The sequence below is a fragment of the Lactuca saligna genome, chromosome 1 (genome assembly GCF_052625555.1).
Source record: "Lactuca saligna cultivar CGN05327 chromosome 1, ASM5262555v1, whole genome shotgun sequence".
Taxonomy (NCBI): Eukaryota; Viridiplantae; Streptophyta; class Magnoliopsida; order Asterales; family Asteraceae; genus Lactuca; species Lactuca saligna.
This window is the reverse complement of record NC_136417.1, coordinates 30,880,355-30,904,059: the sequence shown is the minus strand read 5'-3', so window position 1 is coordinate 30,904,059 and position 23,705 is coordinate 30,880,355. Positions and strand designations below refer to the sequence as shown.

The following is a 23,705-nucleotide window of genomic DNA, read 5'->3' as shown; positions in this document are numbered from 1 at the left end:
GTTTATTTAAACTAGACATTATGTTTTTGTTTGTATCGGCTATAAGGATAGTTAACAAAAAGTTACATTTACTTGTATCACAACGGCATATTCTCTTCTTTTCCCTTGTTTGAATCATCATCATCAACAACAACATGGGCGGGGTGGATTCAACAAACATATCATCTTACAGTAAAAAATAATAATAATAAAAACATTTACTTATATTACAATACATAAAGTCAACAACAACGGCATTAAGACTTCGACATCAATGAGATATTCAACATTAGGCATTCAACATTACAACAGACATTCAACAATCAAAGTTACAGCATTAAGTAGATTCCAGAATCAAAATTACAACATAAATTTCATTCAAGAATCATGATTACAGTTTTACAGAATCAATAATCAAGATTACAAGATCAATGAAATTGAAGAATCAAGATTTACAACATCAAAAACATTATATAAAAAAAAAGGAGTTACTTGAGTTTGAGTATCTTCCATGGATGATGGAAGCCAATTTTCTATTACCATTAATGGTGGGAAGATCACAAAAGGGGTTTTGGTGAAGAATCGTTCAAAAAGGTAGAACCGGTTTCATTTTTTTTTTTTTTTGGGTGCATATGAGTAGAACCGGTTTCTTTTTTTTTTTTTTTTTGGGTGCATATGAGAGCCAATCGACAAGAGGCAAGGGACAATTCAATTTCTTTATTTTGTTTCCAGAAGCCATAACTGATCAAAAAAATGTTTGTTTCTTGCTAAACTTAATGACTTTCATGTCAAAAGCCCTTTAACATAATTCAATAAAACATGTGTAAAAATGCAAGGCATCTACCTAGATTGCACAAATCTTCCCAAAACAAGAAACCAACATCCAAATATGAAATACCAACAGAAACACATAATATCACATGTCTCCTCCATTGTCCACATTACATATCATAACACCATATAAAAAACAAAACCTATGTCCGAATTCCCATCAAAAAAAAAAAAAAAAACATTTAAACTGCATGCATTAAACATCTGGGGCAACATAATAATATAACTAACATTCCTCTCAAAATTTATAATATTCTTTTCATCTGCATGCATGCATATATAAAACTTAATTCTTGAGTGGAGCCTTCTTTTCTCTATCAGCTATTCGAGCAGGACCAGTTGTATGCGACTTGAACCTCCCTCTTCCTTCACTATCCCTCTCCTGTAAGCAAGCAAAGTAATATCACATAAATCATAAAGTTTTTTTAAAACAAATACTAAATTATTATTTTTGTCAAAAATGTAATCATACCTTTTTCTTGACAATCTGAACAACATCCTCATCCTGAAGAACATGACTCAGCCCACAATGCTGTGGGTAATGCCTTGCACTTGACCCCCACACCAACACATATTTAACATCCTTCACCAAGCTTCTATGTATATGGTTACAAAAATCTTCCACACTGCATCCACCTCTATCCTGTAATTTTTTATTTTTTAATCACATTTATTCCAAAATAATTTTTTCCTTTTAAAAAAATAATTTATATACATATACATACAGCAGAAAGAACAACAGGATCACTAAAATCAGGCTGTTGCCCCTGTGGCTTTGTGTAAACCCTAACTAGCCCCATTGCATCCCACATCTTTGCAAGCAGTCTATCCAAATTCAGCTGCAGCAAAATACCAAGGTCAAAACAGTAATTTAGCCTCGGATGAAATATGAAGAGTACAAAATATTATTATACCTTCAAGTTGCAACTAATGACAATGGAATTGGGTTGTCGTGCTAGTTTGTCCACATCATCAATACCCACAACATCTATTTTGTTGTAGACATATATACACTTCATGTACTTTCGATTTCCTTCTATCACATCAATCAAATCATCCACAGTTGCATCCTCACGAAACAAAATCTGAAAATAAATAAATAATAATTACTTTTTGTTGTTCAGTAATCAAAAAAGATTCTTGAGGTAAATCCACTTTCGTTGTTGACTTGTTTCTTTTTTACTTAATCTGGACAGGATGACTTAGTGGGTTAAGCAAAAAAATCTGTCTTCATGTGTTAAGACACTAACCCTTTACCTATTTGCCCTTCTTTTTGCCTCCAAACTCATCTCATGTTAAAAGTTGATGAATGTTGTGTTATTTGTTTTTTGGAATGTGAGGGTAAAATGGTCATTTCATCTCATTCAGATGGCTTATTCAGACCTTATGTATACAACACTTTAATCCTTAGATTACCTCTGCATTATGGATCTTGTATTCATGTAGAATTTGGTAGCAAAGTTTTTCATCCACATGAGTCAACTGCATGGTGCTGTTAAAAGAAATACCCCCGGTTTTTTTCTTTTTGAAGTATATCTGTCAAAACGTATCCAAATCATCAACAAAAACTACGTATTAAAAAATAAAAATAAAAAAACAAATACTTGACATGAAAATAAGATTTGACATATTACTTGGGGTGGTTTCTTGTTTAAACGCAAACCAACAGCTTCCAATTCTTTTGTCAATATCTGTCGATGCCCTTCACTCTAAAAAAATTTCATAAAAATGTTACACAAAATGATTATAAAGAACCAAACATGGAAATACAACAAGTACTTACTTTTGAAGCATCAAGAACCATCAACACAATGTCTGATGACTTTGAAACTGCAATGACCTGAGGTTGAAAATAATGAATGAGCATTTTTACTTTTTTATTAAAATCTTTCCATAATCAGATTTATAGTGAAACTGTAAAATTATCACCTGTCTACCACGCCCCTTCCCTTCTGAGGCTCCTTCAATGATTCCAGGAAGATCAAGCAATTGAATTTTGGTATCATTGTAATGAATAATCCCAGGAATACAAGTTAATGTTGTAAACTCATATGATGCAGCTTCTGAATGTGTTCCCGTTAACATGGTCAACAGTGTTGACTTTCCCACACTGTATAAAAATATATATATTACAACATTAGTTTCTGTTGGTGGAAAAGGGGTAGCAGATAAGTCCTGATAACAGACCTTGGAAATCCTATAAGTGCAACACGACCATGGCCATATTTTGTCACCTCAAAACCCTCTCCAGCTCCACTAGAACCCTGTTTATCATGAAAAAGGAATATGAAGATATACATCATGAGAATGAGTAAATCACCATTGAGAAAAACTCCATCAGTTGCTTACTTTGGGGGGTTCCAGTAGTTGTGTCCTTAGCTTGGCTATCTTAGCCTTGAGCTGACCCAAATGATATTCTGTGTTTAGAAAAAAGGCAAAATGAACTACATGTTTGTGAAATAATCTTCATATAAAGAATGATGTATCATTGACAGAGATATGGGACAAATGACAATATGAAAGCCTTTATGTTCATAACCTGTTGCTTTATTTTTCTGGGTACGTGCCATCTCGGCTTCAATTTCTTTGATCCTTTCTATGATCCCCATCTTTGTTTATGACTGACTGTGGATATAAAGAAGAAATATTTATTAGAATATACAAATTATGTATCTTTTCTGAGTTTCAATAGGTAGAATTTAAACCAACCATAAGCAGAGTTGAGCATGTAAAGCTATATGTATACTACAAGAACACCAGCACAACATCTTATTTACTTAGAGCTTTAAGAGTAGTAGCAGTGCAAAAAATCTCAATTTATGAATGGGCATATAGCATTCAACCTACTTAAGTTTTTTAGGAAACAAAAGCAGCAAACTTTCAGAAGCAATATACATCTTGACAAGGTCAAAAGATAAGAACAACTGAAAAGACAGATGCATGGTTCTTTATGTTTAAACTATGTTGGCAGCTGCCCAAGCTAATATAGGTAAAGATAGAAATATGTAAAGCATCAATGATAATCCTAGAGCTCTCACAAAAGGACCTAATTGCTTCACAGAACGCATATCTAATTCGACCCCAATTCCAGATTTCTCATGCTGTTTTTACATGATAAAACAGCTCAAGCATTTCTTATGCAAAAACTAAATCGGAATTAACTACTCGATAGGAAGTGAATGAAATGAGTTAAATCAGCGACTTAAATCAACAGGATTCGGCGAACAATTGAAGGCATGGACTGTAAGTCTTAAAGCGAATACATACGGATAGAAGTAGATGTGGGATAAGTTGAGGGCTTGATTTCCGGAATCGGCGACGATAAAGGCACCGGTTCTAGGGCTGACTTAAAGTGAGAAAGAATTGGCAACGATGGTGGTGATGGCTGCTATCCCCTTTTCACCACTAGTGTGATGATGATCGAGGGTCGAGGGATGATATGATGATGCGTTTCGCCAAACTCTCGTTACGCTTCGGGTGCTGTAATGTGTGTGTGTGTGTGTCAATGAGATTTGGGAATCGGGTCCAGTTCATAGCCCAGTGCCCCAGTCCAGTTGTTTCTAGGTACAAAAGTGAAGTATTTTTGTTCTCAAATAATTAACTTATTTCTAAATATATAAAAACAAGTTTATTTTGCCATTAGGGTAGCATCCCAATATGGTTAAATCGACTTCAAACCTAGATATGGACTCAAAGTTTGAAAATATATCATTTTTGTTAGAAATTTAGGAGTAAAAAACAAGCGTGTGATAACCAATGAATATTGATATTTCACAAATCGTGTAAGTTTGTTTGTGTTAGTATTTCTCAATATATTATGTATATTATATATCTAGTTAACAAAAAAATTAATGAGATATAGTTTCAGACTACTTTATGTTCTAGGCACAAAATAACAACCAACTTTCTAAAGAGTATATATTTTGTTCAGTATGATAAGAGAATCAAAAAATGCAAAATACAAGTATATATAATCATCTATCCTAAAATTGGATATAGTTGATGAAAAGCGTCTGAAAATATTTTATGGATAAATTATTCTTACAATATGTTTGATTAGAATTGTCACAAGTAGTTTATATTGAAGATGTCACATAGACAATGCAACGTAAGGTGCTTTTAAGTTGTCTTCAAACGGACCCCAAATTTGACATGTTTTTCAACTCTCCTTTGTTATGATTATGGGTTTTATTGCATTCTAATTCTAAATTTATAAAGACACTTTGGGGCTCTACCTCAACCCCTAATGGTAACACGACCGCTTTCACTCTCGTCTTTCGTTATGTTCGGGATCAAATTCTCATTATATACATAGCTAGAAGTTTTGCATTTTTAAGTGACAATATTTTGAATGCTGATATAAAATAAAATTAAATAAACTAATTTAGTTAATAAATAATAGATTTAAAAGCCTCAAAGTTAATTAACATATAGAAAATAGTTAAATTGAAATTTAGTTATAGAGATTGTGTGGATGTTGAAGTTAAAAATCTTTAAAGTTTGGAATTAATGAACAATATTAGAATAAAATCATTAAGTTGAAATATAGGCTTGATTATACGAAGTTTTATCACCTAAGGTTGAAATAGAAGATAAGAAAATGTAAATATTATTTAGAACGTCATCTTGGGGGTTAAATCAAGATTTTTATGTGGAGGAACTATTTATACCAAGTATATGAATTTTGGCATGGTTTGGCTTGAACTTAGTAACATTGTAATGGGACTAAGTTATTAAAATATTAACTTTTCAAGACTAAAGTGATGGTTTTAAAGTCAGGAATGTCATTTTGGGGTCAAAAGCCAAAATAGCAAATGGATGGGATAATTGTGCCAACTTATGAACGATTAGAATTTAAAGACCATCTTTTTACCTTATTTATCATGTCTAACAACATATTGCTCGGATAAGGTCATAAGAGTGGTGATTTACAAGTAAAAGGAGGAATTGAAGCTCAAATGAAGTTAATTTGAACACTAGAATCGCAAATCATCCAAGGAACTTGTGAGTGTAGAGTGTAGTTATTCTTACATTTCCTTCATTTATGCACTTATCTTTGTAACATCTGTTTTTTCAGTTTAACAATTTGAAGACTTAAAGATTTCAACTAAGAGGGTTTGGGAAAAAAAAACCTTATGTCACGGCGTGGCGGGATGATGACCACGACATGGCCATAGCACATGAATGGAGAATCGTGTCTAGTAGGTTGTCGCGACGTGGCAAGAGGATGGCCACGACGTGGTGGGCGTTGCAACCCAAGCCCAAGATTTTAGGGTTTCTGTAACATCCCAAAATTTTCTACAAATTTAAACATTTCAAAACAACTCATTTACTAATAAAAGTGTTTACAAAACCATTGTTTCCAAAACATGGTTTAAAATCAAAGTCTTCCAAGATCCAGTTAATTATAAAACCAAGGATGTGTACAGTCACACATTCGCCTTACCACAACCATCTGAAGCACTTAAAACAATAAACTGAAACTGTAAGCACAAAGCTTAGTAAGTTTTTCCAAAACACCACCACAAACACATAGTAAATAAATCACATGCACAAATACTCATGTATTACCCAATCAGCCTCGGGATGGAATATCGGGTATGTCTACGATGGGCGCAGTCATCCTCAGGATGGAATACCCTCGTATCATAAGCATGTTTGGTTCAATCAACCATTGGGTTGGAATACCAAACATGTTGGGTCCAATCAACGATCGGGTTGGAATACCCCTGACCTGTTGACCGACGAACAAAGCAGTCCATTCTCACCCTATACGATAACAATCATGTTGGGTCCAATTAACCATCGGGTTGGAATATGTAACGTCCGTGTTTCGAGGCTAAGAATTGATATGATGATGTAATAGTCTAGGTCAGTTGTTGTAACCTATTTTAAAGTAATAAAGATGAATTACTTGAATATTATGTGAATTATATGTTTTTATGTGATTATATACTTGTTTGAAAAAATATAATAAAAATAAGCGTCAAAAATAAATGTTAGATAAACCTTATATCTAGGAAGAAAGTTGTAGTGGTCGTGACAAGGATTCCGGAGATATAAAAAACGTTTAAATATGAGCTATAACGAAGAAGTTACGACTTGTCGAAGTTTCGTGACAAAATCGCCACGACACTGCATGATGTAAATAGTAAAGTTACGATAGAGGACTTTTTGGCCTTAGCGATCTAGAAGAAAGTCGCAATGTTCGTTAAACCATGCATAAAAAGAACACCCAAAACTGACTTCGTATGAGGAAGTTATGATTTCTCTAAGTTTCGGTTTAGCAGTACGCAGCCCGAAGTTCGAATATTAGATCGAACGATTTCTGGCTGACACAGCCTAAACGGGAATCGAAGGTCTCATTAATAGTAGTTCAACAGTAAAAAGACATACGAAAACGGACATCGGATGAAGGAGTTATGAATTTTTAACAGACTTTTCCTGTCCCGGCTTGTTAAAAATATAACTTTAAAAATAGAGTCACATCTGAACTTTTTCCTTCAGATCTAAACTTTTTTCTTTCAAATCTAAACTTTTCTTCCAGATCTGAACCTTTTCATTCAGATCTAGACTTTCTCACTTCAGATCTGAACATTATATATGAATAATTTATACTTGAGATCTATGTTGTATGAAATATATAAATTTCGTTTTCATATGCGAGTTGTAGATGTATTTTATATCTACAAATATGTTGGGTAAAACATGGATAGATGAAATAGTTGGTGTGTAATTAAATAAAATGATGAGAGGCCACAGTGTTGACGATGATCCAATCATCTAGAGGAGTATTGATGACGACCACGGACTGTAACGCTTGTGTTTCTGGGCTTGTCATTAATGTTGATATAATAGTCTAGGTTAACCTTTATAACCTGTTTTGAAATAATAAAGATGTATTATTTGAGTATTATGTGTTTTGTGCTTAGTTGTGTGACTTAAATGAATTAAAGATAAAAAAAAATAAGCGTCAAAATAAAATGTTATATAAGCTTGATATCTATGTATAATATTGTAGTAGTTGAAATGAGGTTTCCGAATATATAAAGAATGCCGAAATCCGAGTTATAACGAAGAAGTTATGACCTGTCGAAGTTTCGCGACAGAACCGGCAACGCTGAATGAGCAACGCTGAATGACGTAAAAAGTGAATTTACGTTAGAATGATATTTATCCCTAGTGATCTAAACGAATGTTGTAGAGTTCGTTAAACCGAGAGCATGCATGAAAAAACGCCCAAATCTGACTTCGTATGAGGAAGTTATGATTTTTGGAAGTTTCGACTTAGCAGTATGTAGCCTGAATACTCAATTCGAGATCGAGTGATTGTTGGTTGAAACAATCTAAACGGGAATCGAAGATCTCGTTGATAGTAGTGCATTGGTGAAAAGACAGATTAAAACGGACGTCGGATGAAGAAGTTATGAATTTATAACGGAGTTTTCCTGTCCCGGCCTATTAAAAATAAATAATAAAAATAAAATTCAAAACTAGCTGACGGAGTCTAAACGAAAGTTGTAGAGCGTAGTCTCACCTACGCGTAGATATAAAGAACGTCGAAAACGGAGTTCGTATGAAGAAGATATGAATTTTTGAAGTTTATTAAATAATTAAAATATAAATTTAATTCTTAAACCCAATATTATCCGAAGGGGAGTCACCGGACTTATCCGGGTTACGCCCAGCGTAAGGCTGTACGCCCAGCATACAGTGAAGCGTGACCAGCCTCGCACTCGAGTACTCCGGAGACGTAAGCAATGACATTTTCTGAGGCGTACGCCCCGCGTAGAGCATTACGCCCAGCGTAATGCAAGGCCTCAACCTCTATAAAAGGCATGCAAGGGCAGTCGGCTTCTTTTGCCAATTTCTCTTCTCTTTCTCCCGTTTGCATCGTTTTGCGTGCCAAAAGTATCCCGAAGCCCCAGTATCAATCCCGAGCCGAAGCTCTGCCCACTAGAAGCCCGGTTTTTGTGAAGATCTTCCAGATCTACCGAAGAATACTACTTCTACAAGTCGTAGTGTTGTTCGATCATCTTCTGATCAAGTGAGTGTGTAGTTACCTTCTTCTAACGCATAATTATGAAGTATTTTATACGAAATACGTGTTATGTGTATATTTGTTGATTATATGTGTGAATTGTATATTCATTTTATTCTATCTCATAGTCTGATTTATTCTTTATGAAATTCAAGTTGTTTGTGTGTGCCTCATCTGTTATGTGGAATATGTATTGATTGAACATGTTATACAGGTTTTAAACTATGTATAAAAAAATATATTTTGATCTACTAATATGTTGGGTAGAACATGGGTAGATAGTTGATGTATGATAAGCAGATGAGAGGCCTCGATGTCGTTGTTGTTAATCTAGTTATTCAACGGAGTATGGATAACGACCACAAACTCTTTTTCTAGACAGTCTTGTGGAACACTAGCAGGTTGATAACATGTAGTTGTTGTGAACGATGTGTTCACCGGTGTACTCTATCCCCCTCATGGTTGCCTTTAGGATATCTATTGTTGAGGAAACTCCTTAGCAGTAATGTCTGTCCCGATGAAAATCCTAGATTAGGTCCCTTGAGATAGATGTTGTTTTAGGGACATAAAGTGAGGATAACAGGAATGGGTAATCGGATTATTGTTGGTTGGTGAAATTAAATATAATTATTTATTGTGGGTTGAAAACCCTATATGCTTACCAGGCTCCCAAGCCTGACCCACTCAGTTTATTTGTATTACAGGAAGTGACGCAAGGGTATAAGATGGATGAATCATCAAGTTGTTTTGTTTACAATTCTATATATGTATATATTTGTTGAATGACTTGTAATGGTATCGTTTATGCTTTATGGTCTGTATCGGAACATGACATCCCGGGTTTTGATTATACAATGAAAATGCATCTCTTGATGAAATGCTTTGATAAATATTATCTTATCATATTTTGTTTTTGGGAACAAATTCCGCAACTCTTTTAAATCAAAAGGATTTACTCTGAAATTATTTTTAAAAGCATAAATGAAATCGGTATTTTCTGACCGAGATTTTGTGGATGTCATAGTTGGTATTAGAGCATTAGTTTAAGCGATCTAGGAATTTGTAGGATTTTTAGTCATAAACTTAGAATGCTAAGTGAAGGTTGTTAGATGTGTGTCTGTTATATTTCAGACACGAGCACTAGTTCATTTTAGGAAATTTGCCTAAAATGCTTTTATGTGCTAAATGCTATATGTTACCATATATGATATTATTTGTTCGGATCTATGGTCTGTTGCCGACCGGATCTGGAAACCTTATGTGTTTAGGATTCTAAGCGTATGTCTATGGTATTAGAACTAGCATGTAAACGTTTCGGAGTAATAAGGATGATTTGAATATCTATCGTGGATGAGGATCTAATTTCACCTTATTTGGTGTGTAGATAAATTAAATGGTGAGAACAAGGAGTGACATTGGAAACGCGGATGAAAACAGGAATCAACCGCCAGTGATTGAGCAAATACCTGTTGTAGCAGCAGCACCAGAACCAATAGCAATGGCTGGGGTGCAAGCCATGATTCGGGCTATGTTAGCTGAACAAAGGGATGAAATGCAACAGATGTGGCATGATAATAGGAACGAACCTATCATACTCAGCGAGGAACCTAAATTGATTCCCGAGCAATCGGAGGAAGGGAACAATAATCACATTATGAGTCAAGTTGGGACTCAAGGAGAACTAAGGAACGACCTGGAAAGAAGAAACAACAAGAATGGGAGAATGTACAAGAATTTCTTGGGCGCCAAGCCGCCAAGTCTTTCTGGGAGCCTGAAGCCTGTTGAGATTATGGATTGGATCTACGAAATGGAGATGGGATTTGAAAGTTGTGACTGTAGCAACAAACAGAAGTCTGTCTTTGTAGTTAGACAACTGAAGACTGGAGTCTTGAGTTGGTGGAAGTTGTTGGCAGATACTATGCCACGAGGAGAAGCCCTGAAAATGTCATGGGAGGAGTTCTTGGAGCAGTTAAGGGTGTAGTATTGTTCAGAGATAGATCTGATTGATCTGAATAATGAGTTACAAAACTTGAAGAAGGGGAGGATGAGCATAGATGACTATGCTACTGTATTCACTGAGAAAATGAAGTTATTTTTGTACCTAGTGCCAACAGAACTCTCCAAGATTGAGAGGTTCGCTAATGAACTGCCTGCTGACTTTGGCCCGACAGTTAAGATGGCAACCACTCTGAAAACAGCTGTTCGAGCAGCTAAGAATGTGGAGACCCAACAGAAGGAAAAGGGTCTGGAAAGGATAAAGGTTGGTGAAAAGAGAAAATTTGATGGACCTGTAGGGTCCAACAAGATAAACAAGTTCTCGAAGTCTAGTTCGAGAGGAGGAGGAGGAGGGAAAGCGAAATGGTGCGAAAAATATAAGAAGAAGCATCATGGAAAATGTGAGGTGGTGGTCACATGTTTTAAATGTGGAAAACCACTATGTCAATGAATGCACCCTCACTAAGAAAGTTTGTTATGGTTGTGGTGAGGAGGGACACATGTCGAGGGACTGCCCGAAAAAGAGGAAAGTTTGTTATGATTGGAGTCGCACTCGAAGCAAAATCCGTTTAGGTTTCGGGGCGCTGCCAGGGGCTCTGCTCCTTGGACCCCGCAAGAGGTGCTGCCCCTAGACCTTGCTAAGGATGAGCGTTGGACAAAACCGGTACCGACCCGTACCGTTCCCGATTTCCCGAAAATCGAATTTAATCAAAAGTCAATCTTGAATACCGATCCGAATTAACATCAACGGTACCGGTGCTACTGAATCCCGAATTTCGTGAATTTGGAGTACATAGTACAATCTTATATTTTAAAATTCGGTACAGTACGGTTCGGTACCGGTTTCGGTACGCTACCGATACAGGATCAGGAATTGGTACAAACAACTCATCCCTAGACCCCACCAAGGGTTTTCAGCCCCTTGGAACTTTGCACCCTTGGACATCGCCGCCGGACTCCCGTATTTCCAAGTTCACATTTAACACACCGAGTGTGCATACCGCACCTCCTATCTCGATTAGTAAAGTGAACTCGACCTATTTCATTATTAATAATAATTACACCAAATTATATTAATAACATTAAAATCACCAACAAATGTTAATAGTAATAGTTGTTAAAACACTAAATCGCTTGAGATAAGCAATTTACAGTAAATGAGATTTTAAATATAAATATGAAAACCGTATGCACACATCTTGCTAACTTGACTTCTAAACACTATCTTAAGTGGATACTGAAGAATTGCTCACACTAAGCTCAAACACTTACAATAAGATGATCTTGAATGGTCTTAGCCTAAACAAGACATAATATGAGATATGTAAGTACATTTTTATAGATGAAAGTGAGGTGAGTGTTCGATCTTGAAAATTGTAAGGAAGAATGCAATCTTTTGATGTGTAATTGACGTGCCAATTTTTTTTTGGTTCATTGTCATTTTAGTGTTTTAACTAAAACTTCCACGAATGGTTAATAAAATAATAATTTTTGTATGTGTGACAAAACAAATATGTTTAAGGCTTGTATACTATGTGCTCTACATGTGAAAAGATGTCTTAATCATTATGTTATTTGTCATTAGGTTTAAAGTTATCATCGTATATTTTGTATTACCTTATCATCAACCTCATATTCTCTCAAAGTCATTTCTATTTTTGGATTTGTAATAGATGTAAAAACATAAATTGAAATGCATTAGTTGGTATAACATTTCTTTACTTTTTGCTACTTTTAATCTATTTTTTGTTAGCTTCTTACTAGTGTTTTAATCTAATATTGTCCTTACACCAAAAAAATGTTGTGTTATATATATATATATATATATATATATATATATATATATATATATATATATATATATATATTCACATAAAAGGTTCAATAAATGATTGTTTTCCACTTTTCAATACTAACTCAACCTTAATATCTAAATCGAAAGATTCTCTTTTATTTTATTCATTTAACTTAGTATTAAGAAGTTATTATTTATCATGTTTTTAAAAACGGTAGTATATAAATATACAAAAGCCATAACATTCGTAGCAAACTCAAAAACACAACAAACTACAATGCAAACATTATGGTTAAGATCACAAAGAAGGTTACAAAATCAAACTTACATGAATCGAACTTGAACTTTATCATTTACCAGAAAGAAGATATTATGTGAACTCTTTTTCGAGAAACCCTTGTAATTGTCTAATGTTAATTGATTTTGAATGTAAATGGCAATCAAGCCATTTAATCTTTTTTTTTTTTTTTTTTTTTTGAAAATTCTACATTAACACTTTGATCAAGAAATAGATAATAACATGTCAAAAACCGTTATTTTTAAACAAGTGGCAGTTATTTTTCACCAAAAAAGAGTTTATGTTGATGTCAAAATAATATAGTTGCAATCTCAAAAGTCATCATAAAACATTAAAACCTAATACAATTTGCCAATTCTTATTATCCTCAAATTAGGGTTTATTTATGATTTTTGGAAGAAATATTGTAGTGATTTATCGGCTAATAGTTTTATATAAATTGAGCGGACCCATTCTCGTCTCTTACCGAGTAACCTTCATTCCAAATTCCCTCTCGATCGAGTTTCCTTGTTACTGCCACTTTGTTCATACTTTCTGATACACCAATTATCTCCCTTCCCATATGATTTAATCATTCAATCTCATTCTATTTTTCTCAATTTTGATGATGGCGGACGGGTCATCGTCGTCCCCAATTCAATCAACCATCACCAACGCCACCACATCCATGGATCAACAACAACAGCAACAGCAGCAACAATCGATTTCTCAAAACCTCCCTTCTTCAATCGACAACACCATTGGTCAAATCATGTCAACCCCATCATTGCCATCCCAGCAACAACAACAAGCGCCACAAGTTAATTCATCCAACGTTCTATCGCAACAGCAGCAGCAACAACAATTGCTTCAACAACAGCAACAGCAAAGTAATTTGATGGGGACAGCCAATTTCCAAATTCATCAACAAGGTTTACAGAGGTCTCCATCTATATCGCGTTTGAATCACTTGCAACAGCAGCAACAACAACAACAACAACAGTACAATATGAGTGCGAATAATGCTGCCAGAATCTATGGACAGATGAATTTTGCTAGTGGGCAGCAGCAGATGCCGCAACAGCAACAAAATCAACAAATTGGTCAGATAGGAAACGCTACCCTAACCCGCTCAGGCTTGATGGGCCAAACCGGTCACATGACAATGTTGCCCGGTCAAGCTGCCGCTGCTGCGCAGCTTAATCTACAATCCCAATTGTCAGCATCGGTAATCGTTCTCACTTCTCAATTTGTAGCGTAATTGTACGATTTGAGGCCCTTTTGAGCAAAAGTAATAAAGGCTACTTTCCATCAGTGTTAGTAGGTCTGATTCAATAGAAAACAAAGGGTTACTTTCTTTGATCAATGTTGTGTCTGATCTGTTGTGTCATTGTGTTTGCAGCCTAGGCAGAAAACCGGGTTAGTTCAAGGGTCTCAGTTTCATCCAGGAAATACACCAGGGCAATCACTGCAAGGAATGCAAATGGGGATGAACATGATCAGCCCCTACAATTTGAATTCTCAAATTAGGGCAAATGGTTCTCTTGCTTTCTCTCAACAAAGGATAAACCAGGGGCAGATGAGACCACAATTGGCCCAACAAAATGCACTAGCATCTAGTCAGGTAAACATATTATCTCAATAACTTGATTCTTTGTCAATGTTAACTTAAGCTGCATGAAATACTATTAGATTTATATTTTTAAAGTCACACATGTAATTGTCAGGCCTTTGTGAACATTGTGCAAATGGGTACTTGTGATAATTCTCCTTGCTTCACATAAGCTACCAATCTTTTGTTCTATATGGCTTTTTAGCAAGTGAAGACCATGCTTGCTAATAGTTGTATTCACAGAATATGACAGATGTTTTCATGCTTCTTACTTTTATGTCCAATAGAACCCTAACAGTTTTTCACATATTAGGTGTAGTAATATGCACGCAAGTACATTATATTATCAATTTTTTCGATGGTTTCTCAAGTATATCTGGATGTCAAGTGATGTTTCCATAAACAAAAATATTATACATTAGTGCCTACTATTTCTTTCTGTAAGATTTAGTATGATAACAACTTCCTTTATACAAGAATTAAACACATGTCTACAGCCTTTAGACATATCTACAGCTTTGATATACCACATGTCAAGAAAAAGATAAGTTGTGGATCATTTATAGTTGCTGTCATCAGATTGATTGTTTGTATTTGGGCTTACAACTCCACTTTTCTTTTCCTTTTCAACAATATATATATATATATATATATATATATATATCCCAAACAACCTCAGTAATTTGCTTCATCTTGGATTCATCATCATTTAAACAGGAAAAATGAGTTTATCACCAAATGAATACATTTTGACTTTCTAGTGTTTTAAGGTTGTTGATGTTATTAAGCAATCGATTGTCAATATATTTTCCAATCTGTTAATTTTGATCTTTACACCGTTTCCTTTTAGGATATAAACTACACAATATGAAATTCAATTTGTTTCTCTTATTGGTTTTCTAGACTTAATGCGTGCCTATCTCTTAACCTCACCATATCTTTTTGTAAAATTTGCAAATCCTTGTGTTCATATATCACACATCCTCGGAAAAGTCCTTTTTCTTTTTTGTATTCTATTTTTAGATTTTCTATTTATTTGACACAGTTTGAAAATAAAAAAAAGTTGCCGATTTTTTATTCTAATTATACACTAGGTGGTGATCCCACCTCATGACGTCAAAACAAGAAACTTTGGTTGAAAATTGAATTTATTTCACTGATTTTTCTACAAATTGAACACGGAAATCTATATATATATATATATATATATATATATATATATATATATATATATATATATTAAGCACAAGCTTTTCCCTTTCATCTTTGCTAATTTCATTGATTTATTCTAGAAATTGCAGGCACAGGGCTTATCACGGACCCCATTTATGAACCCACAGCTATCAGCATTAAGTCAAAATGGTCAATTAGCCATGATGCAGAACAACCTCACACAACAACAATGGTCAAAACAAATGCCTGCCATGTCAGCACCTAATTCTCCTTCATATCGCCTTCAACAACAACAAAGACAACAACAACAACAAGCAGCACTTTTGGGACAACAACAACAACAACAGCAGCAGCAACAACAACAGCTTCCTTCTTCTCAAATGCACAATTCCATGTCCTTAAATCAGCAACAAATCTCACAAATGGTTCAACAACAACAACAACAACAACATCAGAATCAACAACAGCAACCAATTGGACACCAACAGAATCCACAACAACTTTTGCAGCAACAGTCACCGAGAATCGGAGGATCCGCGGGTCAAAAGTCTTTAAGTTTGACCGGGTCGCAACCCGATGCAACAGCTTCTGGGACGACGACACCTGGCGGAAGTTCAAGCCAGGGGACAGAAGCTAGCAACCATCTTCTTGGTAAAAGGAAAATTCGAGATTTGGTTGCACAGGTAGTGTGTGTGTGTGTGTGCAATTTGGTGTGAAATTTATTGTTTATATTTAATAATGGTTTTGTGTGTTTTGGTGTTCAGATTGATCCAAGTATAGTTTTGGACCCTGAACTTGAAGAAATGCTTTTGATGCTTGCTGATGAATTTATTGATTCGGTGAGTGAGACTTGTTAAATTTTTAAAATTTTAAATTTAAATGTGTAGATAAGATATATTTAATTTTCCTGATTTTTTTTAATTTTTTAGGTTACTTCATTTGGAGCCATCTTGGCCAAGCACCGCAACTCTTCAATTGTAGAATCAAAAGATGTGTTGCTACACCTAGGTGCTAATTTTTTTCATTTACAAAATTAAGAAATATCAGTTATTGTCAAAAAAATATTCCTGTGACTTTTTTGGTTTAAAAAGGGTCAAAATACACACTACTTTTCTGAGAATAACCTAGGATTTTCAACATTTTTGTTGTTTTGTATTGTGTACAGAAAAGAACTACAAGTTGACAATTCCTGGGTTCTCAAGTGAAGAGAAGAAGCAAAAAAAAGACAATGTAAGTTGACTTTTTTTTTTTGTGTGTAGAAAATTAAAATTAAAATGTAATTGATTGTTTGAAACTAAAATGCAGCCACCAAGTGATTTACACAAGAAGCGTCTGGATATGGTGAGAGCAGTATCTATTATATATTATCTGTTTCTGATTAATTGATTTATTATGATAATAAAGTGATTATTGCTGACTATTTGACTCCAGATACAAGGGCTGATGGAGAACTCATGTTCTGAAACAAATATGAATAATAATAATAATAATAATAATTCTAAAGAATCAACAATTCCAAGAAACCAATTTGGTGGAAATATGCAGCAGCAGATGAGGGCTTCTGCAAGTTCTGAGCAGTTGATGATTCAATCTCAAAATAAGCATCTTAATAAACAAGGCTTTGATGGATATTAGATCGTTTACATAGTTAATGGTAAAACTGTTTTTTCTTTCGTTTTTTTTTTTTTTTTTTTTTTATAAATTGTGGTTATAGATAGAGACCCAAACCAAAAGAAACGTGGTGATGCTGATGTTTTTATTTGGAACTGGTTTTGGTTTTGGTTTTGTTATTTTTAGCTTGGTATGATATGATATGGTAAATCTATTTCTGTTTCCTGTTTTTTTTAGTGTTACATGATATGATATATGCACTTATATGTTACTGGCTATACTTGGCAGTTCTATCTACCTTCTATCTTTTAATTTTAACTATGTATTCTTGAAGTATACATAAAAACAACATATTCTAAAGTCTACAAATAAAACCCATAACAATTTGTTTGTAAAAAATAAAAATGTACCTCAAGATAATTTTAGTTTTATGTACAAATTCACATATCTACCTTCATTCTGCGTAATAGAAGAATAGTTTTAGGATGCCATGTCACAGCCTAATGTGGATCAGTATTTATAATGTATCAATCTTTTTGAGCTCCTATTATAAATAAAATATTTATTTACAACAAATTAATTACAAAATCTCGAAATATTCATTCTAAAATTTCAAAATCCAGTTTTTTGGTAACAATATCAAGATCCATTTAAATCATTAATGATTTTAACGAATCCCATAAAATCAGGATTACATACCAAGTATACACTTCAATCTCCATTTAAAATTTATTTGTTTTATGTTCCATTCCAATTCATACATAATAATATTCTATCACATCTTCAATTTGTACGCCATCTACGAGAATGGTTTTTTTTTTTTTTTTTTTTTTTTTTTTTTTTTTTTGTGTGTGTGTGTGTGTGTGTGTGTGTGTGTGAATCTACAAGAGAGATTTTATACCAAAATCAAGTTAGTTTATCAATTTGTACGCCATCTACAAGAGAGACTTTATACCAAAATCAAGTTAGTTTATCATACGAGAATGGTTGTGTTGTGTTGTGTTTTTTTTTTTTTGGGTGTGTGTGTGTGTGTGCATCTACAAGAGAGATTTTATACCAAAATCAAGTTAGTTTATCAATTTGTATGCCATCTACAAGAGAGGCTTTATACCAAAATCAAGTTAGTTTATATGTTTCACTAAAAGGAACTACTTTTCTTACCATGATGATAATAATAAGAACTAAAACAACAACGAATTCAGTAAAAAGGTTTTACAAAAATATTGGAGTATAAGTATTGGGAGCTGATTCGTGCACAAGATTTTTCTCTATACACAACATCTTGTGCTTTAAAATATTGTATTATACAAATTTATAAAACATAATTGTTGTGTACGGAGAAAATTCGTTGTATAATATTACCTTCAATGTTTGTACATCTCTTCTTTTATCCTACTCTACAATGGCATGTAACACATAGAACTAATGAGAAAACATCACAAAGATACATATGAAGAATATTTTGTACATTACAAGTACATACATAATACCATAATTCTGGCAGCATACTTTTACCTAAAATGAACATGAGAAACTTTTGCTTGACTATAACACTTGTTCCAGGTATTATTTAATTTATCAATTCTAGGGTTTTGTGCATGAACTCGGCGAGTTGGGGAGCCCCAACTCGTCGAGTAGAAGTCATTATATGGACGCGGATTTTAAATCTTACTCGACAAGTCGGAAGGCCCCGACTCGACGGGTAGGCGTTGTAAAGGAAAACCCTAATTTTTAGGGTTTGCACCCTATTTAAAGGACATAACCTACCTCTTGTGGCCTCCTTACCACTTCATCAAACAGAGAAAACCCTAGTTGAACCTTACACCTCCTTGAGTGTATGTGTGTGTGTGTGAGAGAGATAGAGAGAGAGAGAGAGAGAGCCTTTGTGAGTAGTTTTAGTGTGGTTGTGAAGGATTTTGGAGTTTGAAGAAGGAGCAAGGAGAGAAGCAGTAGATCCCACATCTACTTTGTATTGGCAACCATCTGGAGGTATAAAGTCATTACCTTGATCCTTAGTTTCTTAGATCCCCTTTCCTTGGAGTAAATAACCATTTTTGGTTCAAAATGGAGTCATACTCGGAGTTGGACTTATCACAAGGAGGTGGCTCTAGATCTGGACCTCTCTAGGTCTCCAATGGCATAAAGTTACTCCCTTTATCCAACTTAGGCCCTTTCCATGCACTAAAACCTTGTAGGAAGATTAGTTTTAATGTTTTAGCCTTGTTAGGCCTTACATGCACGTAAAGTTTGCAACTTTACATGGTAAATGCACTAGGGGAAGTTGGATCTAAAGTTTGGGACCTTAGATCCCACTGAAAATGACTAAACATAAGAGCGACTGAAGGAACTCGTCGAGTCCCTTAGTTGACTTGATGAGTTGGGTGGGGTTTACCCGTTTTCGAGATTCGGAATGAGTGCAGTGAAGGATTAGGGTTTTGGGATTGCATGAACTGTTAGTTTTCTGGACATTTGATGAACTCGACGAGTCACTGTAGTGACTCGGCGAGTTGACATGGGATTCGGTGGAATGGACTCGGGAGGAACTCGACGAGTTGAGGTCAACATTGACTGTTGACCTTGAGTTTGACCAGGATTGACTAGGGTTAACTTTGAGGATATTTATGGGATTGTGACAAGTTAATCACATGTTGATTTTAGACAGTTGAGGAGGAGCAGTGCTTGGGATATATCTGATCTTAGCTTGTCAGTTCAGTATTCGAGAGGTGAGTCTTCTCACCATACCAATTGGTCTAAGGCACCAAGGTTGGACCATTTTATGATATGCGGATTGTCGATTGATTATGCATTATGTTAGTATGACATTTGCATGGAAGACCCCAGGGGGTTCCCATGGCAGTAGATTAAGACCACGTGGGGGTTCCCATGGCATTTTGTATAAGACCTTGGAGGGTTTCCATGGCATCCTACTATATTTGCATGATTAGTTTGTATGATATTTGCTTGGTAAGAAGACCATGTGGGGGTTCTCATGGTAGGTGGTAAGACCACGTAGGGGTTCCAGTTGCACTAGGTGTAAGACCCTAGAGGGTTTCCATGGCTTCCTTATATGTTATATGTTGGATTAGATATCTAAGCCCATAACTATTATTGGTATGTACTTGACCCGTGAGTAGTATGGTCCATTTAGGTTGCATATCATCAGGATAATTTGTTATGATGGATTCTTGAGAGAAGGTTATATATATGATTTATTAATATATTATAAGTTATAATATATTAATATGAAATCATATGTTTTAATTAGTATTGATCAAGAATTAATTTGGAATTAATTTAGTGATCAAAAGAGACTAATTTAAATATATGGGGACTAATTATGGTAATTAGTTATATTTGTATGTGTTGGGCTTATGATCCATGATTGGACCAAGTTTATGTATGGATACATAAAGAGTTGGGCCACATGAACAATTTATCATAACACCCATGGGTATGGATTTGGGTTATACCCATGACTCTTGGAATCCTACATATAAATATATCCATTCATAGCCAAAAACACCTAGACTTGTACTTGGAGTTCACGGAGGTGTTTTGGTGTGGAAGGAATTCTCTCTCAAGTTCCACCTTTGTTCATGATGTGTTGTGACTTCATTTGAGGCTTTCACACTATCAGGGCTAAGCTTTTAAGGCCAAATACATCAAGACTTCAAGCTACACAAAAGGTATGTTACCCTAATTAGTATCTTGTATGATATGTGACAATTGCATGCTAGTTATAAGCTTAATACCTTGGAAATATCCTTGCATGTATATTAGTGAAAACATAGATCCAAGATATTTAGGGTTATATGTGCACCATAGATGTTGTAGTATCAAAAACCCAACATCATATGTATAGCTTATATGATATATGTAGCTTTTATAGGTTATATGATATGTATTATGTGAATTGTGTGTGGGGTATGCTCTGGGGGACTCGCTTAGCATTAACTTACAGTTTATGGATTTCTTTCAGGTACATCTGAACCCAAGGGCAAGGCTTAATGACGCGAAGTGCACTCTCTCTCTCTCTCTCTCTCAGGCGTTTTTATGGGACACTCTGATGATTTGAAATAAAATTGTATTTGTTATGAATTTTGAAAACAATTGTATTTTGGATTTCATGGTTTGTGGAAAGTATTTCGGTTAATAAAAATGAAAATTTCTTTTGAAAATTGGGCCGTTACATTGACATTGCTTTGAAAAATAAGACTTATCATATGATTTGCATTACTGGTGTGTAGATAGTAACATAATCAAACAACATTAATTCCTTTTTCCCATATCTACATAACAACTTGAAACGATTCCCAATTCATGTTAAAACGAGAATATTAATTTCGTTTTGATCAATGCAAACCTCAATGCAGTAATGCTCAAACGTTGTTGCCATGTTTGCCAATTGCTCGGGTAGTGGCTGGGTGATGGTGACAGCAATCATGTAGTGCGATTTGAAAGTGCAGGGTTTGCAGATGGATTTAAAAATAACTGAGAATCATAGAAGAGTTACAAGAAGAAGAAATTCCAATCGAGAGAAGGGGTCTATTCAATTTAGGGTTTAATCCCTTTAAGAAAGTATTAAACACCAAATGATCTATAAGCAATGATGGTCGAATATAATTAGGGAGATAGGCATACGATTTGTGTAGACACCTACCCATATTTTGATAGAAGTATGATGTGTCTTATACATTTTTATTAAGAAATACAATCCGTTGTAGCATTCAACTTTCATTTTAATTTTTATACATTTTAGCATATTAATTTCATCTCTATTTACTATTTAATTTCTATGAATGTGATAGTTCTAATTAGCCAACTTGATTTGTTGAAAGTCGAGTTCACCCTCCAAATTCACATAACTTGTTTGTGGATATTTAGTTTTATTTGTAATTTTTATGTAATTGAATATATCTTTCAATGATATAAACTAATCTTTTATAGAACTCCCCAAATCTGTGACAATCGTCAATCTTGAGTCAAGTCAAGTCATCAGGTCAAGCCGGTCAACCCTATTAAACCTTGTGTATTAGGGTTTGTGTTATGTTCATACTGTATAACTTGCTATATTAATGGGAAAACATCACTTGAGAAAAGTCTTGTGTTAAAAATTTCCTAAGCCCTAGTACTAATCAATGAACTAAACTGATGAAAACCATGTTGCATACTCATTAGGAGTGCGTGGGATCCTTAATCATGACTTAACAGGGCTCAAGAGACTCGCATTACGGAACCAAACACTCACAAATGCCACACTTGAAATCTCTCTCAAATCTCTCCAAGTATGTGAAATCTCTCTCAAATATCTCTCTGTATGAGAAATCTCTCCAAGAATGTCAAATCTCTCCAAGTGTGTGAAACCTCTCTCAAATATCTCTTTGTAAGAGGAATCTCTCCAAGAATGTCAAATCTCTCTCAAATCTCTCCAAGTATGTGAAATCTCTCTCAAATATCTCTCCGTATGAGAAATCTCTCCAAGAATGTCAAATCTCTCTCAAATCTCTCCAAGTATGTGAAATCTCTCTCAAATATCTCTCCGTATGAGAAATCTCTCCAAGAATGTCAAATCTCTCTCAAATCTCTCCAAGTATGTGAAACCTCTCTCAAATATCTCTCCGTATGAGAAATCTCTCCAAGAATGTCAAATCTCTCTCAAATCTCTCCAAGTATGTGAAATCTCTCTCAAATATCTCTCCGTATGAGAAATCTCTCCAAGAATGTCAAATCTCTCTCAAATCTCTCCAAGTATGTGAAATCTCTCTCAAATATCTCTCCGTATGAGAAATCTCTCCAAGAATGTCAAATCTCTCCAAGTATGTGAAACCTCTCTCAAATATCTCTTTGTATGAGAAATCTCTCCAAGAATGTCAAATCTCTCCCAAATCTCTCCAAGTGTGAGAAATCTCTCCCAAATCTCTCCAAGTGTGAGAAATCTCTCCCAAATCTCTCTCAAAAGTTTCCCGTAACTTTTTGGAATCATTCGGGTCATTCCGACCCTTAACCGGGTCAAAAACGGCTTGAAACGGGGCGAAAACGAGAAAAATAGGCTTTAGGAACCGAAACCGGAGTGAGAGGCCTCTTAGGACCAGAGACCGAGCCTCTGGTGGCTAAGAGACCAGAGACCGAGCCTTTGGTGGCTTAGAGACCAGAGACCGAGCCTCTGGTGGCTTAGAGACCAGAGACCGAGCCTCTGGTGGCTAAGAGACCAGAGACCGAGCCTCTGCCTCTGTCGCTCACGCTCCGCTCCTCTCGGTCTCTATTCGCGCCTTCTGTTCCTTCTTCTCGCTCTGTCTCTCTTCGCGCCCCCTCTGTTCTCTCCTTCCCCCTCTCGGTTCCTTCCCTTCTCTCTTCTTCTTCTCTCGGTTTCTGCCTCCCTCTCTCTCGGTTC

At 35.1% G+C, this 23,705-nt stretch overlaps 2 protein-coding genes across 3 annotated transcripts; one reads left to right on the top strand and one right to left on the bottom strand.

The window, feature by feature from the left end:
• Positions 1-839: 839 nt before the first annotated feature.
• Positions 840-4,326, bottom strand: DRG1 (developmentally regulated G-protein 1). Its single transcript, XM_078979443.1, has 12 exons — positions 4,078-4,326; positions 3,350-3,435; positions 3,160-3,227; positions 2,998-3,074; positions 2,740-2,920; positions 2,594-2,650; positions 2,445-2,519; positions 2,227-2,346; positions 1,725-1,895; positions 1,536-1,649; positions 1,283-1,453; positions 840-1,192 (listed from the first exon to the last, which is right to left on the bottom strand). The coding sequence occupies exons 2-12, from the start codon at positions 3,417-3,419 to the stop codon at positions 1,097-1,099; spliced, it is 1,200 nt and encodes a 399-aa protein (XP_078835569.1). The 5' UTR covers positions 3,420-3,435; positions 4,078-4,326; the 3' UTR covers positions 840-1,096.
• Positions 4,327-13,383: 9,057 nt separating this feature from the next.
• On the top strand, positions 13,384-17,543 carry EER4 (Transcription initiation factor TFIID subunit A). 2 transcript variants are annotated; one of them, XM_078979432.1, is made up of 8 exons: positions 13,384-14,146; positions 14,321-14,542; positions 15,832-16,386; positions 16,468-16,542; positions 16,633-16,711; positions 16,869-16,933; positions 17,009-17,044; positions 17,135-17,543. In XM_078979432.1, the coding sequence occupies exons 1-8, from the start codon at positions 13,544-13,546 to the stop codon at positions 17,336-17,338; spliced, it is 1,839 nt and encodes a 612-aa protein (XP_078835558.1). In that variant the 5' UTR covers positions 13,384-13,543; the 3' UTR covers positions 17,339-17,543. The 2 variants fall into 2 exon arrangements, with proteins under 2 accessions (XP_078835558.1, XP_078835552.1); XM_078979426.1 differs by having other exon boundaries at positions 15,823-16,386.
• Positions 17,544-23,705: the final 6,162 nt, after the last annotated feature.